This window comes from Hippoglossus stenolepis, chromosome 12 (genome assembly GCF_022539355.2).
Source record: "Hippoglossus stenolepis isolate QCI-W04-F060 chromosome 12, HSTE1.2, whole genome shotgun sequence".
NCBI lineage: Eukaryota > Metazoa > Chordata > Actinopteri > Pleuronectiformes > Pleuronectidae > Hippoglossus > Hippoglossus stenolepis.
Window position 1 is genome coordinate 1,211,762 of NC_061494.1, and position 25,164 is coordinate 1,236,925.

The following is a 25,164-nucleotide window of genomic DNA, read 5'->3' on the forward strand; positions in this document are numbered from 1 at the left end:
AGGAAGTGAGTGTTTAGTCCAAGGTCATCACAGGTTCAGTCAGGTTTAGGCACAAAAATGACTTGGTTTGTTTCAGGGAGGATCATGATTATTTTATGAACATTTTGTGATATGGGTTAGATTTGGATGTTTTGCTGGAGGAGTAATCCACCCCGATCTCCCTTAACTTAGAGGCTTTATATAACATCTGCTAACTTCCTCTATGTGTCACTGAATGTGAAATGTTTCACTGCTTTTGCTCTTCGTGAGAGGACAGTTTTATAAGACGGTGTAGAAACAAAGGAGCCTCCTTAGGTTTACACAATGGTTACCAGTTTTTATTATTTTAATGGTCCTGGCTGAGGATCGTGAACTTTATCTTTCGTTACTGCGAAGATGAAGCCAGCCAGAGGCCTGAATCAAATCCGTAGCAAATGCACATCTTGTATAATTCTTTAATTTTAACTTATGTAATTTTTAAAAGCACAAGACACACTATTCTTTAATCTCACATTTGAATACAGTGTTAAATGTATAAGTCCACAAAGGACTACATAGACTCAGATACTTGCAAAGAGCTCGTTGTTTTGAGACAGATGTTTAGTTTTGTTAAGCTTTGTCTAGCTTAGATAATTTTTTATTAATTTCCTCCAACCCAAACCTCCTTTGGGATACACAGAAAATACGTCACACACACACACACACACACACACACACACACACACACACACACACACACACACACACACACACACACACACACACACACACACACAAACACAAACACACATACACAACATCCCTTTAGTCCATCTTTGTAAAATTTAGGCAAATACACCCTGATTACATAACTATCTTGTCTGAAGTCATATCTGCACCGGAGAGACAAATTGTACTGAAATTTGTGTGTGTGTGTGTGTGTGTGTGTGTGTGTGTGTGTGTGTGTGTGTGTGTGTGTGTGTGTGTGTGTGTGTGTGTGTGTGTGTTGTGGTGTGTGTGTGTGTGTGTGTGTGTGTGTGTGTGTGTGTTGGGCAGATCTGCACACATAAAACATTTCCACAGTGATAGTGCTGCTCTGAAGCTCATAAATGTTCCTGTGTGGCAGTGTGGAAGAAGTAAATCATGCAGTAAGTCTTTGTGTCTATAACTTTTTGCATCATGAGTGTTTGATTGACACAAGGAACATGACAAGGGCTGGGCAATATGGCCTAAGATCTTTATGACAATATAATTTGATGGTAATGCTATAGAATGTGATATGTTTTTCCTGAAATTTGAATATGAAGGCATTGTTTTTCCTATTTATTGTGAGAAGTGCCTTTCACAGTTTTTTGACAGTTTTTCCTTTTGGTAGTTTTTCCTTACTTTTATTGAGGGATAAGGGTAGAGGATGTCGCACCTTGTTAAGCCCTATGAGACAAATTCTGATTTGTGAATACGGGCTGTACAAATAATATTTGGTTGATTGATTGATTGAAATGCACCCTAGAAATGCATCCTTCCATTCCCAAGCAACAAAGGATCCAATGGATGGATGGATTCTCGAACCAAACTCTCCCAGGCCTTATTACGCACCAGTGATGAAGCTTGCTAGCTAGCTAGCCATGCGGGTGGCCGAGCTGTGGTAAGTGTCGCAGCTCAAAGAAGATAACGATGCAACTGTAAGGGTGGGACAAGCTGGTGGTGACACAATAGGAAATCCTCCATAGACCAGACTTTTGGTTCACCCTGTGCAGTGTAGATGTGGCCCACATAGAGAGACGAATAGGCGGAGTCCTCCAAAGGATAAGGCGCGTGAAATGAGACACAGCTTATGTATAATAAAGGCATGATTTAGTGAATTGCTGCCTCCAATGGTGTTGTTATGTCATTGCCTTTATATCTATGAAGGCTCTACCAGTCCGCACAGTATGGTGAAGTTTAATACTGTAGAGCAAATCCACTGGCGTACTTTCTTGTTACACAATCCACCCATAATGACGATTTTGTTATACATTTCAGACAGTGTGTCATGTTGACAGCATGTTGGTTATTGTATGTGACATGTATACTGCTCATCTAAAGTGACATGGATCTGCTGTAGGCCAGAGAGAAAAAGCAGATTTAGTTTGTTTGACTGCGGGAAAGGTCAGAAAAGTCAAATTAGAATAGAAACAGAATCACAGTTAAGATGATTTGATATCCCTCACAGGTTGCTTCTTCTTTGACTATAAACCAGCCTTATAGTAAGGATAGGTCTTTCCCCTTTCTCTTACATCAATTTATTTTGCATCGCATCTGATTTTGACCAAAAAGCTATTAAGTAAATTTCTTGTCCGATAAAGCACATTGCAGACATCTGTGGTTATGATATGAACCCAATACAAATTTGTTTTTAATCAATAAAAATATGCACTTGAATTTGAGTCATACTATCTTTATTCATCTGATTTGACCAATTACACAAGTGACACAAATGTGACTGTTTTCAGTGACATTGAGAAATCAAACTGCTGAGAAATCATACTGAATCATATTGAACAGCTCTGTTGCTGAGTGTGTGTGGAGGCCATTAGAAAACTGACCTGACAAAATCCATCATTGATTTCTCTGTTTCTTCAGTGATGCTGTGTCAAGGTGTCATCTACCATATCCATCTCTCACATTAACTCAACATTCAACACGACTGCAGAAGTCCATCTGTTAAGTTTTCACACACAGCTGCACAAATATCTTGCATGCACTCTAATAGACTCAAGACACAGCTTGTTCCAACACTTCAAGTAGAAGATATATGTAGCGCTACTGGTTCAAATGTTCTGTGTGTTCCACTTTGGTTTTCTTTACCAATCAACTCATTTTCTGATCCATAAAATGCAAAATAGTTAACAGTCCAAAACCAAATATGTTCAGTTAACTATTCAAAGGAAAGTTCCTAACCCCACAGCATGTTGTCATTTTGTTGTTTCGGACAAGTTGTCCACTGTGCTGAGGACTGAGATAAGCCTGTCCTCTGAGTTAAAAATAATTCAACTACAAGTTTCCATGTGGTTCAGCTTTTTTTATTGCATATTTTGATTCTGTAAATATTTTTTTTGTTTGACAAATATTTGCTATTTATTTAAATAAGTGCTGCAAATTGTCCTGCATAGTAAGAGTTTGGTTCATCTGTTGTTCATTATTAGAAAGTCTGGATACTATTTTCTATTTACTAAAAAAATGTTTGTAGGCCTATTAGTCTGATTCATTCTGTTTTACTCTGTTCACAGCAGCTGCAGGTGTGTGATAATATATAAATCCCCATTTTGATTCTTTATGCTGTTATTTGCATATGCAATCATTATTTGGAATTTTTTATGTGACCCAGACACTTGACAGTTAATGAAAAAACAAGTAGTAAATCCTTACATTTGAAAAGCTGGAACCAGCAAATCCATCATTGCTTGATCATTGGTTATTAATTTCAGTTTTGCTACACATGTAACTGTAGGACTAATTGTCTCAGATAAGATTATATGACTTATTGTGTGCTAAAGTATTATCCGAGACAGTAGATGCTCAAATCATGCGGTTGCTAATTTTATCATCACAGTGTGTAATGACCTCTTCATAAATTCCCAACATAAATTAGACGAGCTTCTTTGATCAGCACAGGTGAACAAAATACAATGCCCACATGATGAGTTATGTAATTATACATGCACAGTACATATATGTAATATGCATGTATTGTATAATAATACATCAAAAAAACAGTAACCTAGTTATTTTATCTCTTGTGATGAGGAGCCAAGAATGCTGCTGTCACGTGCAGTATGTTATCGCACCGTATCGTATGAGACACGTGCTCATGGCCTGATTCTTTTCTCTCCAGGGACAAGGCTGGAGCTAGCACTCACTGAGGGTACACACACAAAACAGAGATATGTGATGGCCGTTCACACACATACACACCATACAAATGTATACACACACATCACACATTCAATGCATAGAAACATACACAGACACACTTGTTTTAAACAAAGAAATATGTGACACACATACATACAGAACTTAAAGTCATACACACATGCACATGCCTGCCAAGGGACGCTAATGAAGATGAAGTAGCTAATTAAGTATGACAGTGAGGAGCGATGGGCGGCCATGTTATGTGACATTATTGGGTTAGCTTGGACCTATAGACTTAGGATTCTGTGGCCAATATAGGACAATGTTAGAGAGCGGGAAAGAGAGATAGGTGGATGGATCAATGCAATGGGGAGAAGGATATATCAAGATATAGAAAGAGATAGAAAGAATATTTTTAGGTTTATGCCTAAAACACATATGCCTATGCCTTATGTGTTATATTAATATTCCCCAAAGCATTCTCTCTAGAGACACACACACACACACACACACACACACACACACACACACACACACACACACACACACACACACACACACACACACACACTGCTGGTGTAAATCTCTGAAATGGGTGGTTCCTCCATATCATCTGGAATTTGTGAACATATTTATTCAATTATACACCTTTCTCTATGTATTTATCTCCCTGTTTCTGCCTATGTCTACCTGCACTGATAAAAAGTAATATGAACATTGGATCAAGGTGGTGATGTATAATGTGGAACTGTAAAGAAATAGCACCAACTTAATAGATGCCCTTAGCTCTATGCAACATTTTAGCCTCTTTCAGATTGTCTTTCTGCTTTAATATTTTGGTTCAGACTCAGTGCCATATTTGTAAAGAAATGATGTCATGAAAATTAAAACACAAATGGAGATGACCATGTGATGCAGAGTGAGTAGGACTGTGTGAACTTTGGGCTAAATCCGGAAAACTACGTTGGTTCCAGAGACCCGCGGAGGTGAAAAATGTCGGAAGGCGAGGAAAATGACAGCCTTGTGACTAGGATCAGTGAAGAAAGAGAGAGTGGAAGATGCAGAAGAGACCATCTCCGACACATAGGACATGGTGTCTCAGCTGCTAGCTAAACTTGGGAAACACTAAAGCGTAGCTGAGTGAGGCAAATAACAAGCTGGACGACCAGGAAAATAGGTCCAGGCGCAACAACTTAAAGATCGCCAACCTGCCAGAAGGTACTGATTTCATTGGTCTCCACAACTGCACAAATAAACAGCTGATCATGCAAAGGGCACAAAACATGGATGAAAAAACTGTGTCTGCAAACCGTATACACTTCTGTGAGGATTTTCATCAGCGGCGGAAAAAAGGCAACACGAGTTTGTGGAGGCAAAGAAGTCTTTCCGAGCACTGGGGATTCCTTATAGGATGCTTTGCCTAGCGGTGTTGTATATTACCCATGATAATAAGGTACAGCTGTTTAAAAGTGTAGCAGAGAGGTATGTTGAGGAGATTCAGAAAGACAATACATTAACTATAAATGCAATGCAATTAAAATTTAAATAAACATTTTAGCTCATGATAGACCTGCAGCTGAAATATTGTTAAGAAGGAGGCAAGTGGACATAGTTAGTGCAGTCACGGTCTGTCTGTAGTTAAGTTTAAGTTGACATTTCTGATTTTGGAACTCAGTGGAATGAGTTTTTTCTTTAAATAATTTGATTATTAGATATTGCGACTGTATTAACCTCACCATTATTGATACTAACAATGAGAGTTCATTCATGTTTTGTTTAAAGGCATGCTCCTCCTGGAGAGTAAATAAGGGGGTGCTGTTAATACATTAATACTAAAGACTTAAAAGAAACATTACTCTGAATGGTTACAATGTCCCAGAAAGATGGCTTTATACAACATGGAGTCTGGGAGCTCTGTTTCATTCTATCAGTGTTTGTTTTGATGTTAAGAATGGAGAGAAAGATGTTAGAGACTCTGAGGTTAACATGTGCCCTACAGATAATGTTACAGCAGGTACGTGTGTATTTACGTAGCTTTATGTTGTTGTTGTTAAGTGTATTCATGTGTTAGTTTTTTTTAGTGTTAGTACAAATAGCTTTCTTACAAGAAATTAATTTAGTGGACAAAGAGCAAATTAAATTAAGATGAGATTGGGGTCAGTCTTATTAGTCATTATTATTGAGTCTACTAATAGTAGAGGAGTTGCTATCTTGATACACCCCATTTGTATTTAGCACATGCAAAAGAGTTACTGCAGGAAGACAGGGAAAACATTACTGCTGTCTTTGCAGCATTTTACAGATCTTTATATAAATCAGACAACAACAGCACTAAAGAGGAACTCGAAAGGTTCTTTTCTAAAAATCAAATTACGAACATTAACAAAACGGGAGCAAAAATCGCTGGGGAAGGAAATATTTGAGGCAATAGCCCTTATGGGCAGTGGAAAATCTCTGGGCCCAGTTAGGTTGAAGACCTTTTAAAAGCAAACTCACTCCCTATCTGGCTAGAACTTAAGACTACAGTTTAAACACTGCCCACCGTCTACCAGAAACAATGCCAATATATGTTTGATTTTGAAAAAAAAAACAAGGACCATGAAGACCCAGCATCTAATAGGCCTGTATCCCTCATTAATGTAGAGGATTTAACAGACTTCATTTAAGGACGGAGCTCCTCTAATAATATCAGGAGGCGTGTTAATGATATACAGGGTTTGGTAGTGTCTCTGGACTCACTAAAAGCTTTTGATGAATGTCAATATCAAATTGCCTTACAAGCGTGTCAGTAGTTGTTGAGACATCTTGCGCTGACCAAAATGTTGTCAGTCCCACTTTCTAGTAAGAGAAGTTGAAGCTGTGGAACATTCTTTGCTGTATTCAATGTAATGTAATATTCTAGTCCCTCTGCAAAACATACAGCTAACCAATATATATAGACTGCATATGGTAATTAGATACTAAGATTTCCCAGTCACAGGCAGATATGAATACGAAAATCTAAATGGGATTTTGAGATGAATAAATGTGAAGATACATTTTTAGCTGTTCATGTGAACCTAATGGACACGGCTCCCCGTCTGTTGTCCCATGTGTAGAGAGCCTGTGGCTGCTGAGATGAGTGTGTTTACCTCTGTGACTGACTGAGTTGCACAGCATATCTGCTAGCATATGCTGCTACTTTGGTTAGTCATTATTGTGTGTGTCTGTGCATGTGCGTGAGTAACTCAGTCTTATGTCATGCACCTCCCCCCACCCTCTGGCATCTTATCTGTTACGTCATGTCACCATAGTAACTTTGGCAGTGGTGATGTATTCTGCTTCGCTGAACCAGCAGCAAAAAGCTAAAACACTCACAGAGATCTGTCTGTGTTTGTGTGTTCACCAAGTTGATTGTTGTCTGTGTGTGTGTGTGTGTGTGTGTGTGTGTGTGTGTGTGTGTGTGTGTGTGTGTGTGTGTGTGTGTGTGTGTGTGTGTGTGTGTGTGTGTGTGTGTGTGTGTGTGTGTGTGTGTGTGTGAGCTTACCCTCATAATGAAGAAATCCTTCATAACAGTTAATGTTACTCTATGTTGCAGCAGTATTTATCATAATGAAATATTCCATATACCTATGTCAGGCCCCGTTGCATGCTGGGAAAGGAGAGATGTTGGAGATGGGGTTCTGGAGGATGCTCTGACCTATGGAGTGGGTACCCATTTTGTTAGTCTTGTGTATGAAGTTGCTCCTGCACATGTGACACAGTTTACAGTCCTTCAGTGTTTAATTCAGAGGTGGCAACAAAAAAAGCAAAGGCAACAGAGAAAAAGATTTCTAGCAAGTCATCAACAATGTAAACAGAGCTGGTTTCACAATGTAAAAAAATACTCTTTGCAAATGCTTCATGAAGAAAGATAAAAGAAACTGTAGTTTGTTCACATGAGACATAAAGCACCTTCAATTTTTTGGACATCGGCTAACCCTATCCCAAAGTCAGCTGGTAACAATCCAGGTGAACCTTTTTTGATTATATAGGCCAATAGCTAATGAATTCAAGCCCTGATATAATATACTAGTAAATTAGCTGTTATTGGCTAAACCTATGCTTCCAAGCACATATCCACTGTAATACTGCCACATTCCTGCTGCTGCAGTCATCACTCCACAGTATCATGTTCCAGCTCAGTCTTTCTGCTCTTCCATTTGCCTGTGACATGGCTGTTTGCAAACCGCTGCAAACGTTTCATGTTCCTGCTGTTTGATAAATATAGCTGAGTGTGGTGCTATTCATAGAGGCCCTGGCGTACTATGCACCTAAGTCAGGGCCTCTTGCATGGTGGAAGAGAAGATGGGTCGAAGGTGGGGCGCTTGAGGATACCGTGACCCGGATGACTGAGCTGGAATGATCAGCCTTGTGGCGCTCAGCGTGCTGCCGTACTAATGCAGTGACACTAGAAGCATGTCTCTAGTATTCCTCTATTTTGAGAATATGAAGTAACTCCCTAATGTTCATCTTTAAGACCAACAGTATAAAGGATCTCTCAGTCTGTAATTATTGTGTTATATAAAACGACCTTTCCTGGATGAAACATGATGGATTCACTGTCTTTCACCTAGCTAGCTGGTGGTTTGTTAACAAGAATAAGACTCACTGTGCAGCAATTCTAACCATCCCATCATCTCCCTGTTTGTTTCTCTCTGACTCTGTCAGGATATCATGTTTCCAGAGATGTGGTCCTGGAGGAGGCAAGGTGGGGCAGTCGTCACCTTCTACAAGAAGTCTTTGACAATGAGTCAAAGCTCTATTCTGAGCCTGAGAAAAACTGCACTGAACCAGGTAAGCTTGTGTGACAAGGTTAAACGTGAGCCACATATGGAACAGTTCATGTTACAGGAGCAGAAAGCAGTGCTCTGAGACATCAAGCTGTTTAAAGAACCCATTGTGTTTTTTAAAGGCAAAGGCAAAGGCAGAGGAATTACTATCTCCAAATGTTGTGTTGATGCTTTGATTAGAACACGATCACATGATTTTGTCCAGAGACTTAATATAATATGAGCTGTTGGACTTTGTTGGATCTAGTTTTATGGATGTGTGTGCATTTGTGGATGGCTATAGCTCAAGAGGTACAACAGGTCATCCACTAACCAGAAGGTCGGTGGTTCAATTCCTGGCTCCTCAGCCGCATTCCAAATTGTCCTTGGACAAGACACGAAATTGCTACCGACAGTGCATAGACAGTGCTTTATGAATGTGTGAGAATGGGTGACAGAGACTTATACTGGAAAGTGCTTTGATAAGTTGATAAAATTCCAAAATTGCTATATGAGTAAAGTCCATTCACACTATTTTGACTCATTATAAAGTTTGTTCATTTATATATTTTTCTTACCTTAAGAAAAAAATGCACAAAACAACAGTTGACAGCTTTTTTATTGCTAAGTCAAAATAGAATTAGAAGATTTAACACATTAACTGTTATCAGTTCAAATATACAAATATAAATAAGTGCAAAACATCTTATCCCTTACATCTTAATAAATTTACAAAAAAACCCACAAAATATATAAACCCTAACCAAATACAATAACTTAAGACTAAATAACATTTTCAGTCTCTAATACAGCAATATATTCCGTACTCCGGCCAGGTCAGGGATGCTCAAACTGCCGACTCATGTACTTGACATGGAGTCACACAAGCTGTCAAACACGGCGCATCCCTCTTCTTTCAAATGTGTTCCGTGTCGTAAGGTGCTTCATTAAGTTTGTTGTGTTCCTCCCCTCAATCTTCCTCTCGGTTTATTGGCGGATTGCAAACAACGGGGTGTATAGCAGCAGTTGGAGGAGAGAATAGATAATGCTGGAGCGCAGGAAATCTGACAGTGCAAGTGCAGAATTATAGAAAAAGCAGAGCAAATCTAAGCACAAGCAGGGGTTATTTGACTGTCAGCGCAGGGTTTTGAGTGAAAGCATTAAAAAATCTGAATGTAAAATCAGTAAATCTAACTCTTAAACTGAAATGCCACGCTCAGTTTCAGAACTAATAGATATAATGAGATAGTATTTAATGAAGATCCTGGCTTTGTCTTTTTTTATTTAGTTGTGGAGGTAAACTGCTTAGTCATTACATCCTGTATGATGATAGAAATATCCTGCCTCCCCTTCCCTTCACCTTTACAAACACACCATGCAGTCTCAGGAGACTGAGGCTGAAATATGAGCAGCACTACCTCTGCTGAGGAGCCAGAGACAAACAGAGAGAGAAAACAAGCGGGTGTTGAGATTGAGATGAAAGCTGATGAAAAACTCTCTCAGGTAGAAATTCTCTGTGCTCTCCTTCAAACTGAAAGCTTCCAGCGTCACCATGTGTGCATCCCTGAGTGTCTGCTAGTTTCTCCTGAGTTTACCAAACACTCCCATGCCTTGTGTTTGTTTCCCTGTGGGCTTGTGTGTGTGTGTGTGTGTGTGTGTGTGTGTGTGTGTGTGTGTGTGTGTGTGTGTGTGTGTGTGTGTGTGTGTGTGTGTGTGTGTGAGTGTGAGTGTTTTCCATGTGGAATCTTGGGGCTTTACAAGCCAGACGCTCTGCCAAGCATTCTCTTGATCTCATAGTAAACACCACCTCTATCTAATGCGTGCATGCAACCACACATACACACACTCCTCCTTCCTGCAGTTTGGGGATGCGACGAAGGATAGTGCAGTCTGACTGAATTTGTATGGACAAGCTATTTTTAGACAGCATATCGTTTATGTGCTGTTTCTGTTTAATTACGCTTTGTCTCCTGAAACACTAATTACCTTAATAAGGATTATTCCTGCTTTTCCTCACAATGTTCTCCTTACGCCTCACTCCCTCTCTCTCCGTCTGTCACTGCATTATTGTCTGTTCAGCTCTCTCGTTCCCCCGAAGCACTCACTGTCTCTGTCATCTTTGGGTTTTTCCGCCTGTCTCATTTATTTATTTAGTTATTTTTTACCAGACACAATCATCAGTTCAATTTCAAGTTGTTGAGCATTTGTGTTATGCACTGTAGAAACATAAACACACTGAGGAGATGGGTGCTTGTGCATCTTTGTGCATGCTGCTCATATTCTTACGCATACAGACACATACTGTTTCCATGTAAACTAATATTCAGTCTCAAGTGCAGCATTTAAACCTTACTTTTCTCAAAGAAAGTGAAAATTTCTGGCACAGTCATTAATTGGATTTGTTTCATTTGTTCAACTGTCTGCTTGATTAACCCCAACAGCAAATGACAGGATCTTGAGATGTTGAAGATCTTATTGCATATTTCATAGCTTATTTCAGGTTGAGTCACTAGACTCGCAAGTCAAATTATTTCACAAGAAAAATGTTAAGTGGAGGATTCATTATGTTGAGACTGACTGTTTTGTTAGGGAGCTAAATTTACCTTTGCAAAAGAGACAAAAAGGTACTATTTGAGAATAAGGGAGTAGGATATTTGCTGGAATGAGCGTGAGATGCCTCTGCTAGGGAAAATGGGATTCTATTGTTGTGCTTTCACAGGAGCAGTTTGGGAGAAATAGCCTGGGTCCTTTTTTTAGTGCTGTACGCTTGAAAGCCTCCATGCAAATACGCAACAGAGGATCTTTGACACGTGACAGCAAATTTCCCAAAATAACGTTGCTTCTTCTGCTGTTGACTCAGGCTAGCTGGGGTCTGTGTGACTCCCTCAAGCGAGCATATCAATTGAACTGTGCTGAGCTGGATGCAGCATAAGAGGCATGATGGTCTTTATGGGAGATAGATGTGGCTCATGAGGTAGATAAAATAAACCGTTTACCAAAGCTAAAAAAGAAACACATCAGGATCAATTTCGTTTAATGTCTGCACTGAGCACAAATGTTGGCTCAATGCATTTTGAGTCTGAAAGGTCAGGCATGCACGAAATAATGTTATCGCAAAGCCCAGTCACTAGCTCTATCTGGAGCTTTCGACTGCCTGTCATTGTCTTTATACATGAATATGAGAATATCTAGGTTTGGTTAGTTGTTAACTATGTGAAAAAAAAATTATATATATAATATATAAAAATAATAATATAATATCTCAGGATGAAAAAACGCTGCCATATGCATAGAAGACACTGACAAAGATGTCAAGACCGCTTTTGGTCTAAAGAGCTGACGACATTGTCATTGCCGTCCCCTGCCTGCTGCACCACCGCTCACCTGAACGCTCCAGATGTCTGTGTCGCTGTGAACCCGTCTGAGCTGAGAATCTCCTGCTGTGTTGTTCATGTATGAAATGCAAACTCCAGGCCGCACTCTCCAGACATTCTCCGGAGTTCATGTCTGAAAATGGCTTATAGAGATAGGAAGGGTGGGTGAAGTGTTTGAGTCCACAGTTTCAGTGGTAAACAGAAATCCAATACAGTTGAAGTAACTGGCGACTGTAAGAAATGTAAAAAAACAACAGAAAACCCCCCATAAAATGCCTTAATACTGCTCCTGTGGTGTCATTCAAGTGTCCGTAAGCCCCGACATTCAAATTCAACCTAGAAACGCGAAGATATGTTTCTGTCTCTCTAAGTCAGAGAGCTCATACTTAAGCAATAGGGAGGAATGCATAGGTCAACGTTTCCTGATCCACTCAATTACTTACACATTTGACCAACAACAAACATTGGGAATTTCTAATATCAAACCGTTTTTAACAAAAGTTTATAAGAAAAGTTCCTACAATTCAGTATACCATGCAATATCAGTCAGCAACTGAGCAAATACCTCTTAATGTTGTTTGACAGCATCATCATTACCCCTAAACTACTGGACCTCTTAAATCAAATCACACACGTAGGCTGTTCTTTGTGATCTCCTTTTAATAACTAATGTTATATTTTTCACAAATTCTCAGCTGGCATCTCACTTCTGCTATAGACTAATCCAGGTTGAAGGGCAACCAGCATGTAGGCTACTTCACAACCTCAGGACAGATGTTATGTCCCTTAAGAATATAGTGTGAAATATGTACATACACTGTCTATAGTGGTGACAAATTATATATTTACATCCCTCTTGTGTCAGATGTAACTACTTAATTTTTTTCCCCGCGTTTTCTTTTTTAAGCAGAGTAAATCTTGGGCATGATGTGGACATGCACTGTCATGACATACAGTACACACTGAATGGTCATAGGACATGATGTACTCACTCATGAAAAGCCCAAAGTCGCATGTCGAGGTTCATTCCAATAAACAAAAACATATAATGATGTAAAACTGAAAATCTTAACATTTAATTAATCAGTTTTTTTTTGTAGATAAATGCATTTGTTTAATTCTCCAAGTCCTTTTTCCTTTTAGCACTGACACCAATCTTGGTTGATATCAGATATAGAAATTGAGTAAGAAAGAAAGTTACCATAAAAAAAAGATGGTTGAAAAAGGACATCAGCAGTATTTGATTGACAGCTGATGTACAGCACAAAGCAGCAAAACTGAGATTTAAACCGGACAAGAAAACAAAAAGGAAGCTCTGCAGATTAGAAAATGACCACACTTAGATTAAATATTTAGTAGCAAATATCATTTCTGACTAAAACCCAGGTTGAGTACATGTGCAGGTGAGCAGCAGCATGACAACTTTATTAGTCATGTTGTGCCATAATGCATTAAACGTGATACCATAAAATGGTGTGCCTTTCGGCATTCAATAAATTTGGTTATCAAAATAAAATATTAAATATTAATATTTTATTATTAATATTAAATAATAACTTTAATTGATTAAAGTTACCTCGGGGCACCACCCTTCAAAGGAAGGGAAAAGATAGCCAATTTATTGAATAAAGTCTCATAAAGGTTCTAACTACAAATTTGGAACTCTGATTAACAATTAAATTAATAACTATAACCAAAATTACCATATAGATAGTTAGCTAAGTTGAAGGATATGGAGTTCTTGACAGTGTAGAGGTTGGCAAAATTCACTTATGCAACATTAATGAAAAACATTTGTGAAAGAAAACATTTATTATGAATATAATAAAGTATAAAAACACAAATTACTAACGGTCTAATTGCTAAACAAAGATAGGTATGTGTGTATACATGTGTGTGTGTCTGTGTGAGTCAGCGTGCTTTCAAGATGGTGGCTGGCCAAAGAGACAACACCCTCCCCCCCCTATTGGAATGTTTACGACCTGTAGAGATAATGAGGTGAAGAGTTATGCGTGTGTCTGTGTGTGCCAAATTAGAGGAAGTTACTAGATTGGAGGCAATGAAAGACTGTGAAGAGCATAACAGACTAACATTACTTTCTCAATAACTTGTACCCAAAATATCACAACACCACAAATCAAACTTATAAACCTCACACAGAATCGAATAAACAGTCTTGCTTAGCCTAGTATAATTATTAAGCCCAGTTGTGTTACCAGTCCGTAGAAAGGGGAAAAAGGAAGTTGCTGTGCAGTTCGCAGTTTTGTGTCGTCTTGCTGGTTTCTGTTGAGCTGTGTAGTTCAGTTGCTGGCGGAAGTTTTCCTGCAGGACTTCGCATCGCTGCTAGGACGTTGGTAGAGCTTGGAGGGCGAGGAGGTTTCCTTGGTGAGATGAGCTGGAAGCTGCACCTTTGAGAAGATGTGAGCTGGAGAAGAGGCTCGACAGCCTTCCCTCCTGTGGAAGGATTGTGGGAAGAGGCAGGAAGAGGCTCGACAGCCTTCTCTCCGTTGAGGGAGTGTAGAAAGAGAACAGGAGAGGGGGCAAACAGGCTTATATTGGCCCGGTGACCTCACAGGTCATGGGGTCCAGAGTGACCAATGGGAGTTGAAACCTGTGTCCCTGGGGGGGTTTTCACACCTCTGATGCCCCCTGGGAGACTGAGTTCCTTGCTCTGGTTTTTGATGGCCCCTGGGAGACTGAGTCTTGGAGGAACATGCGGCTTCAGGCTTTGACTGAACATGTAGGCTGAAGTGTGGTTTCACAAAGAACCATGGCCCAACAGTCACATCTGACAAACATGAAGTATCTGTGGTCCGTCATTGTTCACAGCAGCAGACTCATGAGTGAGAAAGTCCTGCTCTAATCTGTCAGAGGAGATGTTTGTGTACATCTGTACAGCAGCCACTTTTGGCCCTGCACTCTGTTTGTGCTCTAATTGGTCAGATCAATGGCACTTACTTCCTCCTCTTATCTAACCACCCACAAAAGTATCCACACTCATTCACACAGAAGAACAAATGTTCTTACTCCCGGATAGAAGAGACACAAGAGGACTTTCATATACAAACACACACATGCATATATTTGTAGCAAACAAATGTGCATTCATCAGTTTTTTCATCTTGTGTTTGGTATGGCTGCACACACATGGACGCACACACACACACACAAACATTCTTCAATTATGCATTATAACAGTGGAGTGTGACGGATTAGAGATAATCATGTTTACGATTGCTAAATTTCTCCACTCTGCTCCTGCACCACAAACAGCAACCCCTGCCTCATTAGTATGTGTGTATTTATTTGTCTGTATGTGCGTGGGCACCATTGTAGCAATAGACCCTGTCTGTTATTTTCCTCTGTGACTCATATCTCTTCTAATCTAATTCAATCTCATCCAATCATTAACACCAGTGATCATGGCTCAGCAGACTTCTGACCTGTCTCATCAGTTACACTTTAGCTTATTATTTGCTCTATCATGTCTTCATGAACCATAAAACGATGACTTGTTACATTCTAATTACATTTCAGTGCGACAAATGGAACATGATTTAACGCTCCTTTGCTCTTTGCTTCTTTTCACTCTGCTCTCTCTATTAATTAGAAAAATAAATGACACAAAAAAAACATTTGTATCATTGACATCTAGGTGTGTCTGGAATGTAAAATAAATTTTCACCTTGTAGTCATTTAATTAATGTTAGTTTTAGTCAACAAAAAGCTGTGCAAAGAGGGTTGATCACTGGAGCTGTACTCACTCACTTGTTCACTAATTCATTGTTCACAGTCTGGCTTTAGCTTGAGATGAGCTGCTGAAATGATTGCTCACAGTTCTTCAATGATATTCTTTAAACAAACATCTATGAAGTGTGGAAGCCTGATTCAACCCTGCACTCACTCCTACCAATACCCTGTAAACTCAAAGATAAAAACAACTCAAAGTATCATAAGTGATACATCCACATGCACAGCTCTTCAAGGTAATGTTAGCATTCCTTTTAATCACATTGTGGTACGTGTCTCATGGTTGTTGTTTGGCTACTTCTACATCTGATTTTCTTTCTTCCCAAAAAATCTAGCTAACACCCCTTAAAGAGACACAAGATTAATTGAATGCAAATGTCGGTGGAACGACTAATATAGAGGATAGAGGCTAGTTTTGGCTGGAGTTTTTCCCTCTGCAGCACCACCTACAGGCAATATTTTTAGCCTGGTTATTGGTAAGGCTTTAAGAATAGCTGCTGTGAGTTGTTTGTTTATTTCAACACCTCTGTATTGTGGGGTGTAATGAGACAGTGTTTCAGGAGTCTGCAGTTGGCCCAGTGGGGCTTTAGACATCTATTTCCTAGTCGATACTGTCAGTGTTCTGTGTTTTACTGAAGTTTTGCCCCATCTCCCAAAAGTCAAATGCTTTGTAAATCCTTTTAAGAACGCTTGAGAAACTACTGCCTCGAGTCCTAGTAGACCATGATCAACAGCATGTGTCCTGCAGGTTTTCCCAACATGCAGCTAATTATCTGCTTAATGGGACCCTTTTCTCTTTTTCCATTACTGCACACTGAGCCAAAATGAGCCATAAAGGCAGAGCGAGAGTCTATCTGGAGACAATTCTGGGAGAATAGAGGAAGAAAAAACATTGTTAAAAGTGGATATTAGAAAATATACAGAGTCCTGGAGTTATTGTGAGGGGGTTTCAGTGGCTCGGTCGGTCAGTCCACCACTTTTATCGGGACTGAAATATCTCAGCCACTAAATGGATTACCATGACATTTTGCACAGACATTCATGGGCCCCTGAATCCGACTGACTTCAGTGATCCTTTTGTGCCACCAGCAGGTCAAACGTTGCTTTTCGATAAGTCAATTTTGAGCCTATTTTTTAAGTTGATCAAGACTGTCTCAAAGACCCTGTTCAGACCTGTTACTAGCATCCGATGAAGGACCATATAGGTAGATATTTTCACAAATAATCTAAGGACTTTTCACTCCTCTATGTGCCCATACAATGGCTTGTTTGTAGCCACAATATTAACACTGACCACCACATAATGATTGATGAGTTTTTTTAAAGGGGTAAAATCTGCATAGCTGCGACACCAAGTCCAGCTTCTCTGGTAAAGAAATCCCTGCAATCTGATTTATTTAGACATCATAGCCCATCCTTGCATGTGTTGTGTGGCCTGTGGTGCTTGGCAGGGCAGGAGAACAAACAGGTAGTGAAAGGCAAGCACCTCATGTATCCCCCGGTATGTGAAGCCCAGGAGGACCAGCCCTGAACATTGACTGTGGGCAAAGGCAGGAAAGGGGGCACGATTCTAGCTTTATGTAGAGAAGGCAGAGAAGGACATGCCGTGTGTTTGCCCCTATCCACTCTGTACTGTGCATGTGCGTGTGCGTGTGTGTGTGTGTTTATATGTGTGTGTTTACCAAGCCATCCCTTCCTTGCCCGCGGTCCATCTGTCACTCTAAGAATGCTCACTAGGCATGTCAGAGACTGCAGGCCAGCTGGGAGGGTGTGTGTGTTTTATGTATGTGTGGGGATTGGAGGATGGGGGGCGGGGGATCTCTGTCACGTCATATCACATCATTTCCTGTTAAATAATCCCACCACCATGAAATAATCCAAAATCTGAGAGAAGAGAAACACACTATCAGGAGGAAGAATATTGGCTAATTGTCTGTTCTACAATGGAATGAGTTCCTTTCAATGAACATTGAAAAGAAATTGGATGAGGTACAGGTGATCCACAAATAACTTTTTTATGCAATGTCAAGCTCAGTGCACGTGCAATGTCATACAGGTTTGTTGAGATCTTACAGTGTGCAGTGCTGGGATAGTTTTAATATATTTGTTCTGGACAAATTCAAACTAACACTTATCTGGTTTAAATTAATTAAGACATAACATCTGTAACCAAACAGATGTTTAGTTTTTTTTGATTTTGCATTAGCAAATAAAAATAGCCTGATTTATCAGTTGACCATTTAAAATCTGCCATTAGGTGCCCACAGACATACCAGTATCTGTATATATGTCTGTCCATATGCGCCAATATGAAAACTGTTATTTTATAGAATAAACAATATAATAATATAATAATAACAATGATATATCATTTTGAATAGTAGGTTGAATTTGAACATGTGATAGCTCTTATTGGCATTTTGGAACTGTGTGTTCACAGGAACTGTATAAATGTAAAGGCCACTTGTACAAGATGATCCATTTCTCTGCTGTTCCTGTGTGCATTAGCACAACATGGAAGCAGTGTGTTTATCCATATTTTGTTGAAAAAAATTGGCTAGAACATGGTGAACATGCCCAGCATGCAGTAGGTGGGTGTGTGATCCTCAAATTATAGATTTTGACACTTTAGCCTGCTGGGATGTCAAAGCAGTGATGCTCAGAGCTCCAGACAGACTCTTACAATTGTGTGATATAATTTTGAACAATTGTAACAGGTGGGGGCAGACTGTCATGAAAGTGTGCGTTTGTGTGTATGTGTTTGTGTTTGAGTGCATGTGCATGCATGCTTAAATCTGACATCTACCGCTGTGTCTCTTCTCCCTCCTCTGTTCAGGGAGTCATGCCACACTCTGCATAATACAGTGTGTTACTGCACTTACTTTTCCTCTGCACAGACACATGTCCACACACAAGCACAGACACATATTGAGATTATATCTTGAATGTCGTATTACTCAGCAGAGTAATGGTAAAGCAAGCTACATATGAAGTGTTGGATCTAATTAGTGTATTGGTGGTGTGTGTGTGTGTGTGTGTGTGTGTGTGTGTGTGTGTGTGTGTGTGTGTGTGTGTGTGTGGAAGGCTGTGTGTGTGTGTGTGTGTGTGTGTGTGTGTGTGTGTTACAGCAGTGTGTGTGTGTGTGTGTGTGTGTGTGTGTGTGTGTGTGTGTGTGTGTGTGTGTGTGTGTGTGTGTGTGTGTGTGTGTGTGTGTGTGTGTGTGTGTGTGTGTGTGTGTGTGTGTGTGTTACAGCAGTCTACTTGTGTATTTGTTATCCTGGATTATGTTTTTAGCAGAACCTGTGCAGCACAAAGTGGTGTGAAGGTGTCAGGGGAACATTTAGAGACTGTATTAGTGCTGCTGTGCTATGCGAATTTCACAGTATGATTGCCATCTCAATCACTGTATCACAGTATACAATATATATTTTATTATCCATACAATAATTGTTACCATAATAAAAAATTACATGAACAGTAACTATTTAACTAAAGCATGTTAGTTTGCATGTTAGCACTAGTGGTGGAATTATCCACATCCCAAAAGCACAGGATTTTACATTTGTAGTTGGTCGAGGTCCAGTTAATTTCAAACTTTTTTTATCCAACTGAGACCAATGATTGTTTTCATTGTGGATTTATAGATTATTTATGTGGATTATTTTCACCATTAATATTTATTTATCAAAGCAGTTGGCCATTTACTGTAAGGCAGGAAAGCTTGTGTGTCTTTCTATGGGGTCAGATCAGAGTCAGTGTGTTTCTGTCTGTAAATCAGAGGTGGAGGAACAAACAATTACTTCCATATCACATTTTATGATCAGCATTTAATGATCAACACGTTTTTTCTGTTGGGATTAAAGTTATAACCAGGACACTTGAAGATTTGCATGGAGGGATGGTGCTCTTGCATGTGTGTGCATGTGTGTTTGTGTGTCTGTGTGTGTGTGAGAGAGAGAAAGTCGGACATGCAGCACAGGAGGAAACAAAATGCTCACACAGCTGAAATTCTCATTTGGTTAAATTTGTTTTCAATACAGGTGATGACAAAATGTACATGGTATGATTACCATCAGTTTTCATATCATGGTATACTGTAAAATCCTTCTGCAACCCAACTGTGTATGGATGGCTGTAAATGTGTTTGTGGGTCTAGTTCCATTGGACCATGTCACTCTTCAACTTCATGTTGTGTTTAGTCTTCAATGACTGTCATGTCAGCAAGGAAACAAATACAAGTCTCCTCTAAATATATAGTTTTAATTGGTTGGAAAGTCCTATACATCTAATTTAGTAATGTGAAAAGTCTTATCAAATGATGAATATACACATGACAAAGTCAGAAAACATGAAGACCACTGCCTCCTCAATCAATAAAACATCTCAGGTCTCAGCAGAAACAAGTTGTTCGTTCATTTTGACTCAAGCTCAGACAAAAAGGTTGGAATATCTTCCATTGGAACTTGACCCATGACTTCATTACCAAAACTTGCTTTTCACCTTGTCCCACCAGTCACAGGTAAAAAAGTGGATTGCGTAGTGTAGTGATAGTAATAAAATAATTGTCTGGCTATGCAGTGCATGAATTGTTTTGTAACTCCAGTTTTTCTCCATGTCACAGCCATGTCCTGAACAAGATTCAAATCTTGAAAAACTGTCTTGATATTGTTTGCAGCACAACATTGTTGAGTTTTGGTACGAGTAAAGATAATCTATTTATTATGTTTCTTTGCAAAGAATAAATTCAAGTTTCTCAACAGACTTTTTATGTGTACTTTCAACACAAAATGTTTTTTGTTTTTTTTAAACTAAGCCCAACACAGAATGAAAGTATTGTTTAAATAAGGTCAAATTTGTGTAAAGAAATATAATCCAAGGGCCAGTTTTCAGTTCAGTAAAATGTTTACTACCATATGGATGTGGGTCATTAGTCAAAATCCACTGAGATGTGATACTTTGTTGACACCAAATCTGCTGCATTAAATAAAAGTGTCCACATCTATCACATTGTGTAATAATGGACTGTTTTAACTGCTTTTATCTTGATATCAGCAGCTATCCATTCACCCTAATTGCCACGAAAGGAGAATTAGTTTGAGATTATTTCATAACATTTGTCATTTATTAACACATCACTATTAATTACCATCCTCAGTGGCCAATGGTGAGTGTGAGCAGCTAGTTGGTCTGATGAATGAGAGTGGCGATGAATGACCAAAAGCTGATCACACATTTAGAAAAAGCTTCACGGTTACAAAAATGGAAATGTCACTGATCACAGCTGATGTTGAATCCCACTGGGATTTCACTGGGAGATCTTGTATTAACAAGGCCAATAAATCACCCTCCATACACACAGCAGCTCCACACATTAAATGCACATACACAGTAACACAAGCCAGTATGGAGGAAAATCAATGTTAATTGACTGTTCTTGTGTTTCAAGCAGACATCTCACTGGGTGAAAAGGATGAATATCCTCATATGGAGCCCTGTAGGACATCCTTTATTCTCTTTAATTGAATTCACCCCCTACGTCCGTCCTGGACACCAAACCTGCACATGCAAAAACTACTGAGTGTCTGAGATTTTCCTGTCAGTGTATAATCCTCAGAGGAAATTACTGAGAGGCAGAAGATCCCTTGTGACTATGATCTGTCATTAGTGACCACAGACACTGGCTTCTCTAAAGCATCGCCTTTGACCTTCTTCACTAATTTCTCACTGCAGATTTTTCATTGAGAAAAAAAACTGCCTGTAGACTATGATGATATATAGACACACAAAATGTATGACACTGAAGCCAAAATGTGTTTTTAACATTGGTTTAACTGGTAACTCTTGTCACATAAGGAGATACCCAAAACAACAACTGATTACCAAGAATTTACACTTATAATAATAGACTATACATATTATTTTCCTTGTGGTACAAATACTATATCATAATAGAAACGTGCTTGTGTCTTTCAAAGGCACATGCATCATACAAGATACTGACTACTACCCAGAATCTTAAAGCTTACAGTGTTATAAACACGCACATAAATGTTTCCATTTTACTGATTTAATAATAATGTTCTATTCATTCATATTACTTCAATTTACTGCTGATTTTGTTGTTGTCAATGCAAACTTAACACCTCCTCTAGGTTTATCGGCTGTCTTGATAAATTCTGAATAATGTTAAACATCATCACTGTCATTTTACATTTATTTGTTCTTTTGCACAATTATTGTTCACACACTTTCATTAGTTGCTGTTACTTTTTTAAGGCTGTTAAGCCAATTGAAATTCATAACTTCCTGCAGTTAGTGTGCATGACATTACTTGTGTTGCTGTGCTGATGAAATGAGTGCTGCAGAGATGTAGATGACTACTTTTAATATGCAAGCCATTACTGTACAGGTTACACCACCTCTCCATCAATGTTCCTTATCTTACTGTTGTAAACAGTGTTGTAGTGCACTCACTTCTAAATCGCCTCTGGTGAGCATCATTCAGTAGTGTACTGCAAGTTTTTTTTTCTCTCTGATTGGTTAATACGTGTTGCCTTGTTGGTTGGGTCGGTTGGTTTAGGCATGACGAGTGGTGATTAGTTAGTTAGGACAAGAATATAAGAGTAAGCCAATCAGAGGCAGTGTGTGATGCCTGATACGTGTTTGACTTTGTGGTATTTAGTTAACATGGATCATGTTGACACTGTAAAACATAATGACAGGTTTAAAGCTAGCGCTGATTTCTGGACCTCAGACTCTAAGTGTTATTACAATATGTTACTTGTTATTTCTCCGAGAATGCTCTTGACCTGTTAGATGAGAGGTTCCATCTTCAAGTAGGAAGCATGTTTGAATTAGATGCCCTATGTATGATGTCATTTATCTCAGTTTTGAAACAAGTTCCCTATATGAATGCTTGTCCGCACCGTGACTCAGACTTGCATTGGCCAGAACGCTCGGTATACCAGGTACCCGTCCTGACCTGTAACTTTGTGTAATAACCTATTATACAAGCAAGAACGTGTCCGCGGAGATTCCTTCATCATCATCTTCAACATCACTGCTGCTTAAAATATCGACAACTTCCTGGAAAAAAATATCACCTGCCCTTTACCTGACCTCCTGCTTGAAGCAGTTCTTGGCTGCTTCTTGCAACTTGCTGTGCCACTCGGAGTTCCTCATCTCCTCTGGGATGTTTACATTTAAATACTGTGCTGGTGGAAACCAAAGGGTCACAGCTGACATACCCGATTCAGAGGGAGAGAGACAGGGACATGGACTCTGGGATACAGGACAGAATAGTATCAGTGTTTGAATGACAACATTTTATTGGTTTGACTGCCTCTCTCTCCATTATACTGACTGAAACGCATTGTTCCCTTTTACATTCAGGTTTAAAGCTGCTTTAAAGTGTTTTTAAGATGCATTTGACTTGCAGAAGTCTGGATTAGGAAAAAGATTGAGTTTAAACTACCAATAAGACCACTACGGCTGTTACGATTCCCGAACCAAAACGAAGGCCGTGGTTCAGATGTTCATGGTTTCAGTTCGTGATACGTGAAGACGGAACCACGACACGTCACCCTGTCAAACCCCTCACGCTGCCACAGCTGCAGGTGCAGCGTGTTGCGTGTGTGCGTATCCAATCACAACCCCGGGACCACAATCCTGCATAATCTGAACTAATTCAGAAGTGACTAGTATCTTCAGAGCAGAATGGTCTTTTTTACCTTTACAAAAGTGCGTGTTGTTGCCTCTTGGGAGCAGACACCTTGTCTCTGAAGTCGGAGTCAGGAGGAAATCGTCTGGTGGATGCTTATTCCCTGTGGAGTTTCCCTGGATCTGCCGGCCGGTTTATGCCCGACTGATCTGACCGACTTGACCATCGACGGTACCGTGAGTGCCCTGAACATATTGTATATAGGAACACTGTTGTCACTGAAGCAACACAGACATTTCTCTTTCTGTTCACTTTCCTGAGTTGTTGGTTGCTGAAGATGCACAGTTAAACCCGGAACAGTTTATTTAAATTGTATCGGTTTTTCCTTGTTAGAACTGGATTGAAGTTTGGGCCCTGGGGGAGACTGAAACAGACTTTGTAAATATACGGATTTAACATCGGACATTGAAACTGTGGGAGACACATGCACACACACACCCTCAACTCTTTCCTTTTTTTGGGGTTATTTTTGTTTACTTAGCTCAATGTGAAATCAAGCCAGATAATCTAAGATAGATAGATAGATAGATAAACTTTATTGTCTGTCCCAAGTGACAGAAATTCTCCTTTTGACAGGGCTCAACAATACGCACATAAGTTACATTTGAAAACCCACAGTGCATATTTAAAAACAAGGCTCAACAATAAACACGATTTACATTTCAAACACATACCACACATCTAAGTAAATTCCAGAAACATGGATGGTAACAGTTGCCTGATGGTAGTAACTGGAAGGACTGGTGGAGGGGGTGAGATGGGTCCTTTCCTCAACATGGTTGCTTTCCTCTAACCGGGTGTACAGTTCAGATGGGAAGTTTGGGGTGAACCAATTATTTTGCTGGTCTAATTAATTATACTAATTATATTATTATATTTTTTGTTTGGTGGTGAGTGCATTGTACCAGGATGAGATGTTGAAGGTGAAAATGGATTCAATAAGTGGCCGGTAAATCCGGGTTAAAAGTCCTGAGTGTCCTCAGCAGGTGGAGGCACTGTTGTGCCTTTTTGTACACTGGGAATAGGACAAACAGGTATCTATCTCTGTTCCCAGGTATTTAAAAGAATGAACCTGCTCTATAAGCAGACCCTGTATCCTGAGAGGTTGAAAAATGGATTCTGATTTCTCTCTGCCCCCATAGCACAACTCCTTGGTCTTTTGACCAAGTTGTTCCAGTCAGGTGGGCCACCAGGGCCATGTCATCTGCATACTTAAAAAGTGTCATTCCTTCACTGCTGCATGAGATGTTGTTAGTGTAAACAGAGAAGAGAATAGGAGATAAAACACAACCTTGGGGGAACCCTGTGTTTAACAGCAGGAAGTCCTGCTAGCTGTGGGCGAACAGGTAGGACATGGTACTTTATTTGTCGATTCAACGATCAACAAAGCATTTGTGGTGTTTTTAAAAGAGGAGCGCCAGGATGATTACATTTGGGGGTGAATACAGGTTTACTGAGCTCTGATGCTAATAACTATAACATAAACATCATCCTTAGCCACAGCTAAGCGTCACGGTTGCTGATTAATATGACAAACATACTGATGGTGGTTCGTCAGATGTAGCAATCAACTTGATGACCCAATCTTATCCTAATGCAGCGTGCATTGATTTCAACTGATGTTCCATCATTTCAGCTTAAATTACATATCACAAGTAAGCAAGAGAACTACTTACCT

General features: G+C 39.5%; 1 protein-coding gene across 1 annotated transcript in view; it reads left to right on the top strand.

Moving 5' to 3' along the window:
• Positions 1 to 25,164, top strand: part of LOC118119487 (sodium/potassium/calcium exchanger 3) — an 86,230-nt gene that overhangs the window by 19,617 nt on the left and 41,449 nt on the right. Inside the window, exon 2 of the mRNA XM_035173516.2 lies at positions 8,542 to 8,667. Coding sequence (XP_035029407.1) covers positions 8,542 to 8,667 — 126 coding nt within the window. The remainder of the gene's footprint in view (positions 1 to 8,541; positions 8,668 to 25,164) is intronic.